At 40.4% G+C, this 15,809-nt stretch overlaps 2 protein-coding genes and 2 long non-coding RNA genes across 11 annotated transcripts in view; 1 reads left to right on the top strand and 3 right to left on the bottom strand.

Moving 5' to 3' along the window:
* LOC120745563 (DENN domain-containing protein 5B-like) overlaps positions 1-12,928 on the bottom strand; it is a 93,759-nt gene extending 80,831 nt beyond the window's left edge. For 2 of the 7 annotated variants that reach the window (XR_005698657.1, XM_040050550.1), the window contains exon 1: positions 11,102-11,592. Coding sequence is in view for 6 of the 7 variants with exons in the window: in XM_040050550.1 (XP_039906484.1) it covers positions 11,102-11,210 (109 nt within the window). In the remaining variant the exon portion in view is untranslated. Of the gene's footprint in view, positions 1-11,101; positions 11,593-12,917 lie in introns of those variants that run through there. The other 5 variants (XM_040050547.1, XM_040050548.1, XM_040050545.1 and 2 more) reach the window with 4 other exon arrangements.
* Positions 12,929-13,107: 179 nt separating this feature from the next.
* Positions 13,108-15,809, bottom strand: part of LOC120745590 — a 27,018-nt gene continuing 24,316 nt past the window's right edge. The window contains exon 2 of the long non-coding RNA XR_005698668.1: positions 13,108-13,217. This is a non-coding gene — a long non-coding RNA (uncharacterized LOC120745590). The remainder of the gene's footprint in view (positions 13,218-15,809) is intronic.
* On the top strand, positions 13,123-15,159 carry LOC120745589. Its single transcript, XR_005698667.1, has 2 exons — positions 13,123-13,237; positions 13,591-15,159. It is a non-coding gene; the product is annotated as an uncharacterized LOC120745589 (long non-coding RNA).
* LOC120745579 (G2/M phase-specific E3 ubiquitin-protein ligase-like) overlaps positions 14,720-15,809 on the bottom strand; it is a 6,441-nt gene continuing 5,351 nt past the window's right edge. For both annotated transcript variants that reach the window (XM_040050574.1, XM_040050575.1), the window contains one exon: positions 14,720-15,725. In XM_040050574.1, the coding sequence (XP_039906508.1) occupies positions 15,418-15,725 (308 nt within the window). In that variant the 3' untranslated portion in view covers positions 14,720-15,417. The remainder of the gene's footprint in view (positions 15,726-15,809) is intronic.

Genomic DNA, 15,809 nt, shown 5'->3' with positions numbered 1-15,809 from the left:
GTTATATTACAGAGATGTGCTCAGTGTAGCCTGGAGGAAGTGTCCAAACAGATTACTCTAAAAAGCTTAACGACAGGCCGGCCATGCTGACAGAACACGAGGCAACAAACGGGGGACAGCAAAGTAAAAGAGACTGAGGCTAGAAGAGAGGAGAAGGAAGTAATGATGCGTGGAAGAAAGAAACCCACATTCAGAAAGACTCAGATCTAAAGCAAGCGTGGCAAAAGTGGAGTCACCGTCCAAAAACTCGGAAAGAAAAAGTAGTTAAAAATTCTAAAATGAGATCAACATTATTATTACAATACAAGAACTGCAGAGATGTTAGCAGTCATTGGCCATTATAAGTGTCTGTGCCATATAATCTGTCCATTACCCATGCATGCTATTGTTAACGTGAGTCAACAGACGCGTCCGTTACTGTTGTTAGTCCCTGTCATTAGCATACTTGTCATGTTGGCCATTATGATGCAGTCGTTGTCCTGACTGCTCTCAGGCTGCTCTGGTGCAGACAGATGGTCCAGGCCAGAGGGGAGTTTTAGCAGTTTAAATCCCATTGTGGCCTGCAGCAGCAGCCCAAAGACACTCCCACGTCACGGCTGTCCTGTAAGCCCCTGTGCTTCAATGATATTTAAACCTGCACTGGGCAGCTTCCAAGCTAGTAGCAAGGGAGGTTACTGTGCAAACACAATATTAAGAGTCATAAATGGGTATAGAATGGCCCATCGGAGAAGTAAATCTCCCCAGGGATCGATCACACAGCATCTCACAATACGACACTATCACAATGAGAGATTATTATTGAGATTTTTAACATTTTGCAATGCTGAGTATTGCAATAACATATATTTCAAATTTATCACCTTATTTCAACCGCAAATCCTGTTCTCACAGTTAACTTTGTCAGTTTCTGTTGTATCCAATAAGATAAAAGTTATTTTTGCTACAAAACGAGATTCTCAGGCATATCCGCGCTGTCACTACAACCTGCCATAAATGTTGCCATAAGATGAAAGTTGAAATCACATCATATATGTTTATTCTTTTTATAGTTGAGCAACAGTTGAACTGGTAATGAAAACATTTTAGATACATTCCTGCAAACAGGAATGGTTATGAAAGGTTATGAAAGTGTCTTTCGTAACCTGGAAGATTTAGGCTACAGGGGTCTGAAACCACCAGCTGCTTCCCCTCCACCAAGAGCGCATACCTTTCTTACATCGAGAGACAGAAGAGAGATGTGCAAGCCATGACCTCATATCTAAATCTACACGTGACAGCTCTCACCCCAAAGTTAGCTCTTCAGGCTGGTCACTTTAACTCCACAATGCTGCTGACCCAGAATGCATCTGGTGTTAGAATGCACAAACTATTTTAGGGCCTGTATGACAGCCAGGATGTATTTATACCCCTGAGGCTGAGTGGTGTGGTATGGGCTGTGGACCTGGGCTGAGACAGTGACCTCTTACAGGAGACATTTAACCACCAAGAAAAAGTTCCTCACCAGCTGATCGATTCTGAAGATTTCAGCTCAAGAGCAGAAGATAAGTTTGACTACATTCACATACTCAAAAGACCCCTTTTGAAGGATGCAGGTGGATGATATCAAGGATTGCCACAATAACACAGTGGCCAATGAGCTAGGATATACTACGCTTAGGATTGGCTGGTTACCAACAACGAAACTTTTAAAAATAAGAGTGAGCATTGTCCAAGAGGACATAAATTGTGCATGATGTTATTTTCTCTGACGTATAAATTAATGAAAATATAATTAAAAATACAAACTGATACAATTACCCACACATGGACTTTATTTTTCACCAAAGTCCATGTGGGAAACACTTGTATGATAATAGACAGAAGGTACGGCCAACTCTAAAAGGAGATTGAGGCAGGTCTGCAGGAAGTTGGGTCCTCTTAGTAAAACAATAAGCAGACGGAAATAAGGCCACAGTAGCGCACAAAAAGCTGGGAGGAGGGGAGTCGCAGCCTAAAAAAAGCAAAAACAGCCTAATGTGGGTCACTCTGTTTGTTTCTGCCTCTAACTTAGGGGCAAAAGAATAAGTGGGGTGCTGAGATGCTGCCTAAGCTTGAAAAACAACCAAACAATCAATCGTTGCAACATTATCTTTGTACAACTGGAGATCACCAGAGACCGTGGCAGCAGATCTGATTACAGACAGTCAGAGCAGCTATTTCACACTTTTTACTATCGTTGTATTCATAAACATTTAGTTCATTTATAAGAAAAACTGTTTCCATATTCTTTTCCTGATAAGATTTCTTCTTTTCACAGCCTGAGAGCCCAAACAACAGGCTATTTTATTCGACTGGGATTTTTCATGGTAATAGTTTGACAACATGATGAGGCTATACTACATCATCTTTCAGCCTTTGTTGTGTCCCAAAAGTATGTATGATGAAATTGCCAAAGATACGCTATTTGAGCAGAACCAGCTCAATGATTTGGGATGAAGGATTTCTTGAGCTGGTCCAGAGGCTCATCCAGAGGCTCACTCTTAGAGCTGACTAACTAATCTTGTGATTTTCTTTTTTAAACAGCCCATTGGGAATCCTCACCAAGCTGGCCACTTCACCTTTGATGAAGTTTAAAGCATAGGAAGCATATAATGCATCTTTGGTATAAAACTGTAGCTTCCCACCACAGTAATTTTAAGTATATTTTTAAAATACTTACTTATAAGGGTTTTTTTTAAACAAATGATGCCTTTACAGTTTGTATCTCAGCAGTGCAGCAGAGGAGCATCACTGCTGAGCAGATGGCCACAGTCAAGCAGTGTCTTTATGGAAAGCAAGGATAAGCAATTGGTTTATGAAACCCAGTGCTGGGAAGTTATTTCCCCCTTTCAATAAAATTTTAATATATATCTGTGTATATGTTCAGTTTTCGTTTGTTCTAGTTAACTTCACTCGTTTCACTCTCTCCAGGCTTTAAGCCAAGTCACTTGTGGTGCCACATGGAACACATTGACTTTACGTTCGCAACTTTGCCCCCAGAGGCAAAAGTTACAATTTAACTCGTGTGATGCAATACAGCAAGCAATCTCTTGTTGATCCACAGAGCAAAGCATTCCACAGTTGCATTAAAAAAAACCTCCACTCTGGCTGTTACACGAGGGAAAATACACACTGCGCCCGTTGCGTGAATGCTCTGGTACAAAGGCAAACGCTGCTGACCAATGATGGTGGTGCCCACTGCAAGCAGCAACATCGGCTCTCATTCAGTCCCAGGAGATTTTTTTGCTGAACCTACCAAGGGATCCTGGCCAGTCTCTTCGTGCATTCACATTCTCGGTGGAGCTACGCCCCTCCCCCCTCTTCGTCCCCCCCGTGTCGGTGGGGTCCTGCCCGCCTTCCCTCTGCCTTTTTCTTTTCCTCTTCCCCCTCCTCCTCCCCTCCCCGTCGGCCGCCCGCGTCCTCTCGTCCCCCCCCTGCTTTCTTTTGTTGTCCCCCGTTCCTTCCCGTTTCTCCGTTTTCCGCCCGCCCCCCGCCTCTCCCCCCTCCCCCCCTGGAAGCTAAGCTTTGACTAATGAGTCCAAATTAGTTTTCATTTATTTTAAATACAATGCTCCAGCATTATACAGCCAGGGGACATATACAGGCGTATTGGCTCTGATAACTTGATCACGGTAACTGCAGAGTGTGGTGTTATGGCAGAGTGCCTGTAAATCTCCTTACATAACTGGATAGACTGCCCAGTGGTGCTAAGACCCTTATGACGGATTAGAGCTGCTGCTGACTCACATCACTTAGCTGTTTTTGTTCATGGATACCAGAATGTTGGAAGAATTTATACAAACACCATAAAGCCTGTCATATGAGACAGTCGGGATGTGTAATGAGCTCACTTTACCTTTGTGAGGTCACAGTGCTCACGGGACTTTTTAAATCTTTTTAGATATAAGTTGTCACTTTTGATTGCTTCTGCTCTTATAGAATTATATAATCCTTTCTCAGAAACAAAAACCAGGTTAAAAAAAATAGGTTTTTTTTTGTTTTTACATTCATCAGGTTCCATCAGCCCAATAGCAAAGAGAAAATAAAGTGCACACCATGAAAGAGTTTGGGTCTTAGGGTGTAAGAGAGTTTCTAGGGTGAAAACTGCATCCTCTCATTTGTCATCCACTGTGTGTGTGTGTGGTGTGTGTGTGTTGTGTGTGTGTGGTGTGTGTGTGTGTGTTGTGTGGTGTGTGTGTGTGTGTGTGTGTTGTGTGTGTGCTGATCCTTTTACTAGCCGAATTGGACTTTGATTTTTCAGAGAATGAGCTCCAACTCATCTACTGACCTCTGGTCTGTGTGATAAGGCTGAATAAACAAAGCTGACCTCTCTCAGATAAGCAGTTCATGTCATATTCTCTCTCTCTCTATCTTTTCTGTGTTGAAATTTGATCTACCATAACTGGTACCAGTTTGAAATCATTCTTTGACCTTGATATTGTCTGATGTAAACTACAGCTTCTATCAGCTGTCTCTATTAATCTTAGGATGTTAAATACAGACGATTGGTAAACCCTGCTAATCCCACATTGTTAGCATAAGTACCTTGTGGATTGTCCTATTATTTCACAGCCCACATAATTCCCCTACAGCCAAATCTCCTCCATCATCACTCTTACCTCGTAGTTAACTGTGTTTCAATCTGTGTGATTGAGCTCGAGCCACATTCAGTCACATACAATAAAGCCCTCTCTCCCACCCTTAAAGCAACACCAGGTTATGTAATTAGGGTGTTGGTGTACTTGTCAGGCAGATTAGAGCAACTCAGCTGCTATTTCTGAAGACTGGCTTGGTTGTTTGTGCAGCAGTGAAACGTGACAAAACGGTCAAATCTGATAGGTACGACAGTCTGATCGGGGAGAAGCTGATGGCAGGGATTTAAAAAAAATAAATAAATAGTGAGAAAATTTGAAGAAAATCACTCCAGTCTGCAACTACTGTCACAGAAAGAGATGAAACCACTAAAAACTGTAGCCTAAAAAATGTTTTTGCCTGTTTTATTTCATTTTAGTTCATTTCCAGTGTACTCTGTTCAGCCTTTTTTAGTTAGCTCCTCCCAGTAGCTTCTGTTTAAATTGTGGCTATTGATTTTTCTTTCATTGCTAACTTATTTTTCTGTCAAAAGTGATAGGATGACACACACACACGCACACACACACACGCACACACACGCACGCACACGCACACACACACACACACACACACGTGAATCAGTTGATGAGTAAGCTTGTAGCTTTTTCCCATGGTTTTGGTTTGTTTCCACACAGAGAAAAGCCCAAGTGAACTCCAAGCGAACCAAAATGCGTCGCTAGAAACCAGGTGAGAATGTTCAGCCTGCTCATTGGCCCGAAGTGTCTGGGGAGGTAGTAACAACAGTAAATACAGGAAGAAGATGCTGAGTTCTATCGGAGAACATAGAGAATTTTCCATTTATTCACATGTAAATTGTAAATGCATGGGTGCTTCTGCCAACACCATTGCAGTCTCTCTCTGCAGCTTCCCTTTTAACTCTTCAGGCTCGTGCATGTTTATTACATAATTAAGTGCAGCCGCTCTGAACAGCTGCAATCAAAGAACAAAACCTCAAGCCTCTATACAAAATCAGCAACAGAAAAAAAGTCAGTGGAGCTGACTCATCATGGTCATGTCCAACTACAACTGTTGCAGAAATCTACAAGAAACAAATCTTTTCGGCTTTCACTGCCTCTTTTGTCTCTTTAAGGTCATGTTGAGACAGAACATATGGCGCTTGGGGTTAGAGGTCACTTGAAGGGAGGGGCTATGAGATGGTTGTTCAGGCCTTTCAAGAGCAACTGCTCACTTTGGTTTAAGAGACTGAGAGGGGTTTTGCGAAGGGATATTACGGCAACAGCTCCCAGCATCCTTTGAGGTTGGCAGGCCCCGCTGACTCCCACAAGCAGGCGATCGACCATTACCACCCCCTGACTCTTAACTTTGATTAGCAGCCTCTCATCCAGGATGGGGCCCCATATCTCCTGACTCTTTGCTTCCCTTTTATCAATGCAGCGCTGCTCCAAACAGTAAAGTGTCATTTATACCTACGTTGCAGGCTGAATCTATGTACAGCATACACACATGGCCCATGCCACTGCCAGCATTTATATCTGTGCAGTCCAGTGCAACATGCAGTTACATTTCTAGGGAAATGCGCCTCACATTGCAGGATTTCAGAATGGTCTGTGGTTATGATGTGACTATAGCAAAGTTTAACACAGAATTATAAAATCCCTGTAAAACTAACAATCTAAAATGTAAAGGACTAAGAAAAAGACAGCAGCATTTTTTAAAAGTTAAATCCAACATCTGTGAGCAAGATCTGGGATCTTCTTCAACACTGAACATCCGACACAACTATGTGGCACGCGTAGAGTCGAGAGGTGACAATTATTTCATAGTTCACAACGCCATAGAATTCATTTTATCATTTCATTTGTTTGTCTTCATGCTACTTGGTTAAGTGAAGCAAAATTAAACAGATTATTATTCCAGGAAATCTATACGAGATCTGACATGATATGTTGGCCCAAAAATTTAAATATGGTTAATCACTGAGTGGGATCTAATCTGATTGAGGAGAAACACTTCAAAAGTCTACCTGAAAGCTCGATGTTCCACAGGTTTACCAAACAACACCCTCAATGGTTTTTGGTTTTTCTGGATAAATCTTTTTAACCAAAGGCAGAGCTTCCGCCAGCTTGAGCGAGTTTGGTGAAAGCATGTGACAATAAATGAAGGAGGTACCATCAGAATGGTAAACGAACTGGTTGTGATATCGTACTTTTCTACTCAAGCATTTAAAGCACTTTATACAACATGTCTCATTCACCCATTTACACACACATTCATACAAGTGCTTGTTGTTCTTTTGGGGAACATCAGAACTCAGTCAGGAGAAAACTTTTGTCTCCATGTCAAGTGAGGCAAAACCTCCACAGTCATTAAAAAGTCCACCTTTAGTGACAAGTTTTATAATAAGAGGATGCTGTTGGTCAAACATTGAAGAACGCAGAGTGGAGTCAATAGCCTGAGTGTGTGTAGGGGAGTAGAGGAGGCACTGCTTAGGCCTGGCTGTGTTATATTACAGAGATGTGCTCAGTGTAGCCTGGAGGAAGTGTCCAAACAGATTACTCTAAAAAGCTTAACGACAGGCCGGCCATGCTGACAGAACACGAGGCAACAAACGGGGGACAGCAAAGTAAAAGAGACTGAGGCTAGAAGAGAGGAGAAGGAAGTAATGATGCGTGGAAGAAAGAAACCCACATTCAGAAAGACTCAGATCTAAAGCAAGCGTGGCAAAAGTGGAGTCACCGTCCAAAAACTCGGAAAGAAAAAGTAGTTAAAAATTCTAAAATGAGATCAACATTATTATTACAATACAAGAACTGCAGAGATGTTAGCAGTCATTGGCCATTATAAGTGTCTGTGCCATATAATCTGTCCATTACCCATGCATGCTATTGTTAACGTGAGTCAACAGACGCGTCCGTTACTGTTGTTAGTCCCTGTCATTAGCATACTTGTCATGTTGGCCATTATGATGCAGTCGTTGTCCTGACTGCTCTCAGGCTGCTCTGGTGCAGACAGATGGTCCAGGCCAGAGGGGAGTTTTAGCAGTTTAAATCCCATTGTGGCCTGCAGCAGCAGCCCAAAGGCACTCCCACGTCACGGCTGTCCTGTAAGCCCCTGTGCTTCAATGATATTTAAACCTGCACTGGGCAGCTTCCAAGCTAGTAGCAAGGGAGGTTACTGTGCAAACACAATATTAAGAGTCATAAATGGGTATAGAATGGCCCATCGGAGAAGTAAATCTCCCCAGGGATCGATCACACAGCATCTCACAATATGACACTATCACAATGAGAGATTATTATTGAGATTTTTAACATTTTGCAATGCTGAGTATTGCAATAACATATATTTCAAATTTATCACCTTATTTCAACCGCAAATCCTGTTCTCACAGTTAACTTTGTCAGTTTCTGTTGTATCCAATAAGATAAAAGTTATTTTTGCTACAAAACGAGATTCTCAGGCATATCCGCGCTGTCACTACAACCTGCCATAAATGTTGCCATAAGATGAAAGTTGAAATCACATCATATATGTTTATTCTTTTTATAGTTGAGCAACAGTTGAACTGGTAATGAAAACATTTTAGATACATTCCTGCAAACAGGAATGGTTATGAAAGGTTATGAAAGTGTCTTTCGTAACCTGGAAGATTTAGGCTACAGGGGTCTGAAACCACCAGCTGCTTCCCCTCCACCAAGAGCGCATACCTTTCTTACATCGAGAGACAGAAGAGAGATGTGCAAGCCATGACCTCATATCTAAATCTACACGTGACAGCTCTCACCCCAAAGTTAGCTTTTCAGGCTGGTCACTTTAACTCCACAATGCTGCTGACCCAGAATGCATCTGGTGTTAGAATGCACAAACTATTTTAGGGCCTGTATGACAGCCAGGATGTATTTATACCCCTGAGGCTGAGTGGTGTGGTATGGGCTGTGGACCTGGGCTGAGACAGTGACCTCTTACAGGAGACATTTAACCACCAAGAAAAAGTTCCTCACCAGCTGATCGATTCTGAAGATTTCAGCTCAAGAGCAGAAGATAAGTTTGACTACATTCACATACTCAAAAGACCCCTTTTGAAGGATGCAGGTGGATGATATCAAGGATTGCCACAATAACACAGTGGCCAATGAGCTAGGATATACTACGCTTAGGATTGGCTGGTTACCAACAACGAAACTTTTAAAAATAAGAGTGAGCATTGTCCAAGAGGACATAAATTGTGCATGATGTTATTTTCTCTGACGTATAAATTAATGAAAATATAATTAAAAATACAAACTGATACAATTACCCACACATGGACTTTATTTTTCACCAAAGTCCATGTGGGAAACACTTGTATGATAATAGACAGAAGGTACGGCCAACTCTAAAAGGAGATTGAGGCAGGTCTGCAGGAAGTTGGGTCCTCTTAGTAAAACAATAAGCAGACGGAAATAAGGCCACAGTAGCGCACAAAAAGCTGGGAGGAGGGGAGTCGCAGCCTAAAAAAAGCAAAAACAGCCTAATGTGGGTCACTCTGTTTGTTTCTGCCTCTAACTTAGGGGCAAAAGAATAAGTGGGGTGCTGAGATGCTGCCTAAGCTTGAAAAACAACCAAACAATCAATCGTTGCAACATTATCTTTGTACAACTGGAGATCACCAGAGACCGTGGCAGCAGATCTGATTACAGACAGTCAGAGCAGCTATTTCACACTTTTTACTATCGTTGTATTCATAAACATTTAGTTCATTTATAAGAAAAACTGTTTCCATATTCTTTTCCTGATAAGATTTCTTCTTTTCACAGCCTGAGAGCCCAAACAACAGGCTATTTTATTCGACTGGGATTTTTCATGGTAATAGTTTGACAACATGATGAGGCTATACTACATCATCTTTCAGCCTTTGTTGTGTCCCAAAAGTATGTATGATGAAATTGCCAAAGATACGCTATTTGAGCAGAACCAGCTCAATGATTTGGGATGAAGGATTTCTTGAGCTGGTCCAGAGGCTCATCCAGAGGCTCACTCTTAGAGCTGACTAACTAATCTTGTGATTTTCTTTTTTAAACAGCCCATTGGGAATCCTCACCAAGCTGGCCACTTCACCTTTGATGAAGTTTAAAGCATAGGAAGCATATAATGCATCTTTGGTATAAAACTGTAGCTTCCCACCACAGTAATTTTAAGTATATTTTTAAAATACTTACTTATAAGGGTTTTTTTTAAACAAATGATGCCTTTACAGTTTGTATCTCAGCAGTGCAGCAGAGGAGCATCACTGCTGAGCAGATGGCCACAGTCAAGCAGTGTCTTTATGGAAAGCAAGGATAAGCAATTGGTTTATGAAACCCAGTGCTGGGAAGTTATTTCCCCCTTTCAATAAAATTTTAATATATATCTGTGTATATGTTCAGTTTCGTTTGTTCTAGATTAACTTCACTCGTTTCACTTAATCATCCAGGCTTTAAGCCAAGTCACTTGTGTGCAACATGAACACATTGACTTTACGATTCGCAACTTTGCCCCAGAGGCAAAAGTTACAATTCAACTGTGATGCAATACAGCAAGCAACTCTCTTGTTGATCCACAAAGCAAAGCTTTCCACAGTGCATTAAAAAAAAACCTCCACTCTGGCTGTTACAGAGGGAGAAAATACAAACTGAGCCCGTGAGTGAATGCATCTGGTGACAAAGCAAACGTGCTGAAACTGAGGTTGGTGCCACTGAAGAGCAGACATCGGCTCTCCTTCAGTCACCAGGAAGATTTCTGTGAATACACAACAGGGATCCTGCCAGCTATGTGCAGGAATTACATTCTGCTGTGGAGACAAAATCACCATCTTAGTCCACACCTGTGGTAGTACTGAACGTAACTATGCTTTTTTATTTTACTATTAAAACTCATACAAACAAACCGGCGAAGAACGCGTAATATATCCAAACATGGCTTTATTTTGTTGTAAAAGTTACTTAAAATGTATAATTTTAAGCCACAACAAGCATCAAACTCAAAATCGATTCATTTGGGAAACACTGACACTGAAGCTGCAGAGCAGCTCTGAGACGTAGCACAGCACAGGAAGCCCAGATCAGATTATAGGATTCGGAAAAGATAGGTTACTGCTGATTTCTCAAAAGCCTATTACCTTAAATGACACTGGTTTCCGCAGCTCATATACTGTGATCAGACAGGAATGATGCATATCTCTATTCTAATGTATAGACACTGCTTATTTGCACTGTAGTAACTCTTTGAAGTAACTGTTTCATTCCACTTATTTGTAACGGTGTGTATGTGTCACTTGTGTTTTAGAGTGTTCTGAAATCTCACTATATGTCACATAAATGTATTAAATGGTTTACGATAAAAAGCCAGAGCTCCATAGCGGTGGATGGATCGTTACAGTTAACAACACCGTGTTAAGCGAGAGGGGACCGCTGCGGTTGCATTTGACTTTAAAACACGTTCATAACTCAACAAAAGAAAAGAAGCCACATACCTGCTAACTCGTCCGGTTCAAGCCCCGTTTCTGTGTCTATTCCACAAATAACAAAGTAGTGCGCGAAGCGGCAGGGCGCCGCGGCCGACCCCGCGGAGGTCCCGCTCATCCCGGCTTCGGTGAGCTGCGCGGTCCGTTCCTAGTTCTTCAAGCGATACATCCAAGAGGAAAAGGCGGGGGGCTAAATAAAACGCTCCAGTCTTTGATAACGCTCCACTGCTGCGCGTCGTATGAGAAAATGAAACATTCGCAGTATAAGAGCTGCTTTATAAAAGTTACCTTTCAGTGACCGGAGCTTCTGTGCAGCTTCCCAACACACGACTAACTCTACGGGAGAAGAGAGCTGTGTGAATCCCCGCCTCGGCAAAGCTCGGAGGAGTCGATGACGAGGCGGGATATTCAAATACGACCTATGGTCCTCATATTCGTCAAGCTGACAGACTGCAACACACGGCTACTCGTTTATAAATAAATAATTCAATAAATACCCTACTTAAAAATATGACTGACTATTTGCATTTTTATAGGGATTTAAGGTCCTTTTCATGACTTTTCAGCACAATTTAATAGTTTTAAAAGATCTCATCACCCATACCGCATATTATGTCGCTTCCATTTTCAAATAATAAAAAGTTGTGTCCAACTAACTTTTAAAGGCACATAAGAATCAACCTTTGAAAATAACAAATTAGAAAAGAGACAAAATTTTCTTCCATGTAAAAACACGTAATATTAGCCACAGACAACAGTAAACTGCAGCGTGTAGGGATTGTATTGTTCTGAAAAACAACACAGAAGAGATGTCTGTGAACGATGATTTTAATAGATTTTAATAGAAAAATAGAGTTTTTGTTGCATGTGTGCTAAAAAACACAAAACTTGCAATGGTCATTGACCCTCCACCCAGAACAGTAAAATCTACATGATTTAACATTCACGTGCTGACTTCTCTGATAAACACAAATTTCTGTAATTGCAGGTCCTCAGATTTATACATCATCTCAATTTAATAATTCGGCGAGTGCACTATATATTGCGTTGTCTCCCTCTGGTGGTCAAATGCATGGACGGATACATCAGATCTGGACACATTGTTGTTCACCTTTAACCCACATGAGATCAACATAACATAAATGAGGATATAAACTAGAGTTTAACCAATTTCAGCTAACAAACACACTTTGATAAACTCCAGATAGTTATGGGGAGCCGTTTGTAAACTGAAACATGCCGAAATTAACAGCAACATTTTTCCACATTTAGCTCTAAATCTTACAAAAACATGTTTTTTCGAGTCATTTTTTACAACATTTAGTAAAACATTTGTAACTTTTCATATTTAAAACAGGATTTTAAATGTTAAATCTAAATGCTAAATGTTAAATCTAAATGTTAGATGTTAAATCTAAATGTTAAATGTTAAATCTAAATGTTATATATAAATCTAAATGTTAAATGTTAAATCTAAATGTTATATATAAATCTAAATGTTATATATAAATCTAAATGTTAAATGTTAAATCTAAATGTTAAATGTTAAATCTAAATGTTATATATAAATCTAAATGTTATATATAAATCTAAATGTTAAATGTTAAATCTAAATGTTACGGGAAACTAAATATTTAGCTAATATGCAAATTTATTGTACGGGTCAACGGAAATACCAAAATAAAAGCTTCAAGAAAACCTCCCGTGCTAAAGTGTGCCGGTCGTGGTCAGGTTCTGTGTTTGCGCTCCTATCACGGTCACTTTTGACTGCCATGAGCTGCTTCAACTATTCCCTACCAGCATGTCCAGCGATTTAGCTGAAAACATTGGAAGAGCCGTTTTGTCGGCCATCAACGATAGTGCACCCTCGACCTCACAAACGACGCAGCACTTGGTAAGTTTATTGTATAGCATTTTGGACGGGTTGATAGCAGTGTTAGCAAAACTAGCAAAGCTAAATTACTTAGCTAGTCCTCAATTATTTCATTTGGTAGGCAGCAGACAGAGATCGAACATCATACAACTCTATTTATTTATTTGGTAGGTAGGTAACAGTCGTTCTTGATGTAAATGTTTCCTTAGGAATCCAGCAATGCACCTGGACCAAGTAGACCTGCCGTCTCCACTGGGATACCATACTGCTCGGTAGGCCTTCTTACACATATCATTTAGCTGACTGATTTTTGTTTTTTCTTTGGTGTAATATGTCACCTTAAATTAAATCCTGTCAAAGTAATGATTCTGACTCTACATACATTTCATCTTCTTAGGGGTCCATCACTAGCAGTGTCACATCACCACCAACAACATTCACAAGTTTTACGTCATATTTTATTACTGTTTTTGCTGTGAAGTGTCTTTTGATTGCTCACTTTCATATTTTAAAAGTATTGATAAAATATTACTCTCTAGTTAATCTGTCACCGTACAATTGCCTCAAATTACCCATCTTTTGTTATAGAATTGTGCTCATTGAGATTTTCTGTGCCGTGTTCTAGGATGGTTACCAAGGAAGGCTTCAGATTTCCAAAGAGTAATTGGAAAATGTTCTTTCCCTGAAAACATCTTTTACTGAAGCTGCATCTATCCTTTCCATCTCCAGGCCCACTCTGTATAAGTTACTGCAAGACTATAATATCTCAGAGTCAAAATTCAATGTAATCAGTGACCATGAGTTAGATCAGATAGTGTCCCAGATAAAAACTGAACATCCAAATGTTGGAGAAGTGATGCTGATGGGTCATCTGCGTTCCAAAAACATAGTGGTTCAAAGATGGCGCGTAAGAAAGTCACTGCGGAGGGTGGACTCTGCTGGTGTTCTATCCAGGAGAAGAACTGCAGTTGCTCGGCGAGTATATTCTGTGCCTCATCCAAATTTCATATGGCACATAGATGGAAATCACAAACTGATTCGTTGGAAGTTTGTTGTTCATGGTGCAATAGATGGATACAGCAGGATGTTGATGTTTCTTCAGTGCTCCAGCAATAATCGAGCTGAGACTGTGAAAGCCCTCTTTACTGCAGCTGTTGGACAATTTGGCAGACCCCTGCATATCAGGACTGATCACGGAGGAGAGAACGCTCAGATTTGGGAGGACATGCGAGCAAGCAGGGGTGAAAGCTCTGTCTTAATGGGAAGTTCTGTGCACAACCAGAGGATTGAGCGTTTCAACCGAGACTTAAACAACAACTGTAGCCGCATTTATGCACCTATATTTTATGAATTGGAATCACTTGGTATCCTAGACTTAGAAAATGCAACAGACCTATTTTGCCTTCATTATGTGTTTCTACCACGAATCAACCGCACTTTGAAGGAATTCAAAGCTGGATATAACAATCACTCTGTTTCCACTGAAGGTAATAGAACTCCCATCCAGCTTTTTTCCTGCGGAACTCATGTGTCTCATCGTCACAACCCAGAACTTTCTACAGCAGAGGTCTCCATACCCTCCTTGTCAAACTCTGAAAGTAGGTTTGTCCCATTAAATGACAGCGATTTACAAGAGCTATATACAAGCATTCACCCTTTCGAAGAAGACAACAATAATGGTAAAACATTGTTTCAACGAACACAGCAGTATATTTTTAACAAACTTGTAAATGTGTGACCTCAACCACAGGATACCAGTGATGTTCTAAAGAGTGATGACACTTAATATTCTTAAATGCTGTACAGTAAATGCATTTTTTGTACTACTGCAGAAGCCCCTCCCCTCTAGCAGTGATGCCTCCTGCCACATAAGGACTCAGAGTTAATGACTGACAGTGACTCATAGGCTATTCAGAAGGCTACAACCACTTTTAGTTTATGGGTAAAACCAGTTATTCAGATTGCAGTAAAGATCAAATTCACACTGTAATACAGTATAACAGTGAAAATTATCAACACGGAACAGTCAGTCTTTAAATCAATTCACAAGATTACCTACAGTATTGTTTTAATCATTGTAAAGTTGCAATAGTCTTAATAAATGTTGCTGTTAGATGTCTAAGTAATCCTGGCCTGTTCTACAAAGCATGTTTAGTATACTCTGTGCATAAACTGTTTTGAAGTGTCCTTGTTTAAAAAAAAAAAAAGAAAAAGCTTAATAAAATTATTAATTGTATTACACCAGTGACTTTATTGATTTGTCGTTGAAAATACAGAGTTAGCATTTTTATAAATCTATTGAAGCTTTGAAAATTATTACATTTCAACATTAAATGCAGTCAGAATTTATTTCAAGTATCTTGTAAGAAGCAAAGTTACTTGAAACTACAATTAATGAACAGGATTAGAGTTAACAAACCCACCATTTTAATTTCACTTTTTTGGAACATGTTTAGATGGTGCTGAATAAAGCTCCATTCATGAGTGCTACTAAGAAGCAGTAATGAAAAGCATCATCATCAGCCATTGTTGTTTCATTCACAAAAAGCTGAAGCTCATTTGCACATGTGTGTGCAATCGGGAGATGTTTGCTTTCATCGTGAATGAATGTTATTTTAGGAGCTGGTTGAAAACCTATGGCTGGAACCTTGCTGCTCCCGGTGGCAAAAGCCAAGATGTGACCAGGCCTCAAAGCTTTCACAAATGCCTCTTCATCCTTGGTAAGAGTCCTTTCTCCAAGTGAGTCTCTCAGCTCTTTATCTAAAAACAAAGAAAAACCACCGTTAACCTGGGGACACTAAAATAGTTAAAGCTTGAGCTAACAACTAAATGATGGCTAATGTT

Source organism: Simochromis diagramma, unplaced genomic scaffold, assembly GCF_900408965.1.
Source record: "Simochromis diagramma unplaced genomic scaffold, fSimDia1.1 OVJJ01000131.1, whole genome shotgun sequence".
Classification (NCBI taxonomy): domain Eukaryota; kingdom Metazoa; phylum Chordata; class Actinopteri; order Cichliformes; family Cichlidae; genus Simochromis; species Simochromis diagramma.
This window is presented reverse-complemented; position numbering and strand designations above follow the sequence as displayed.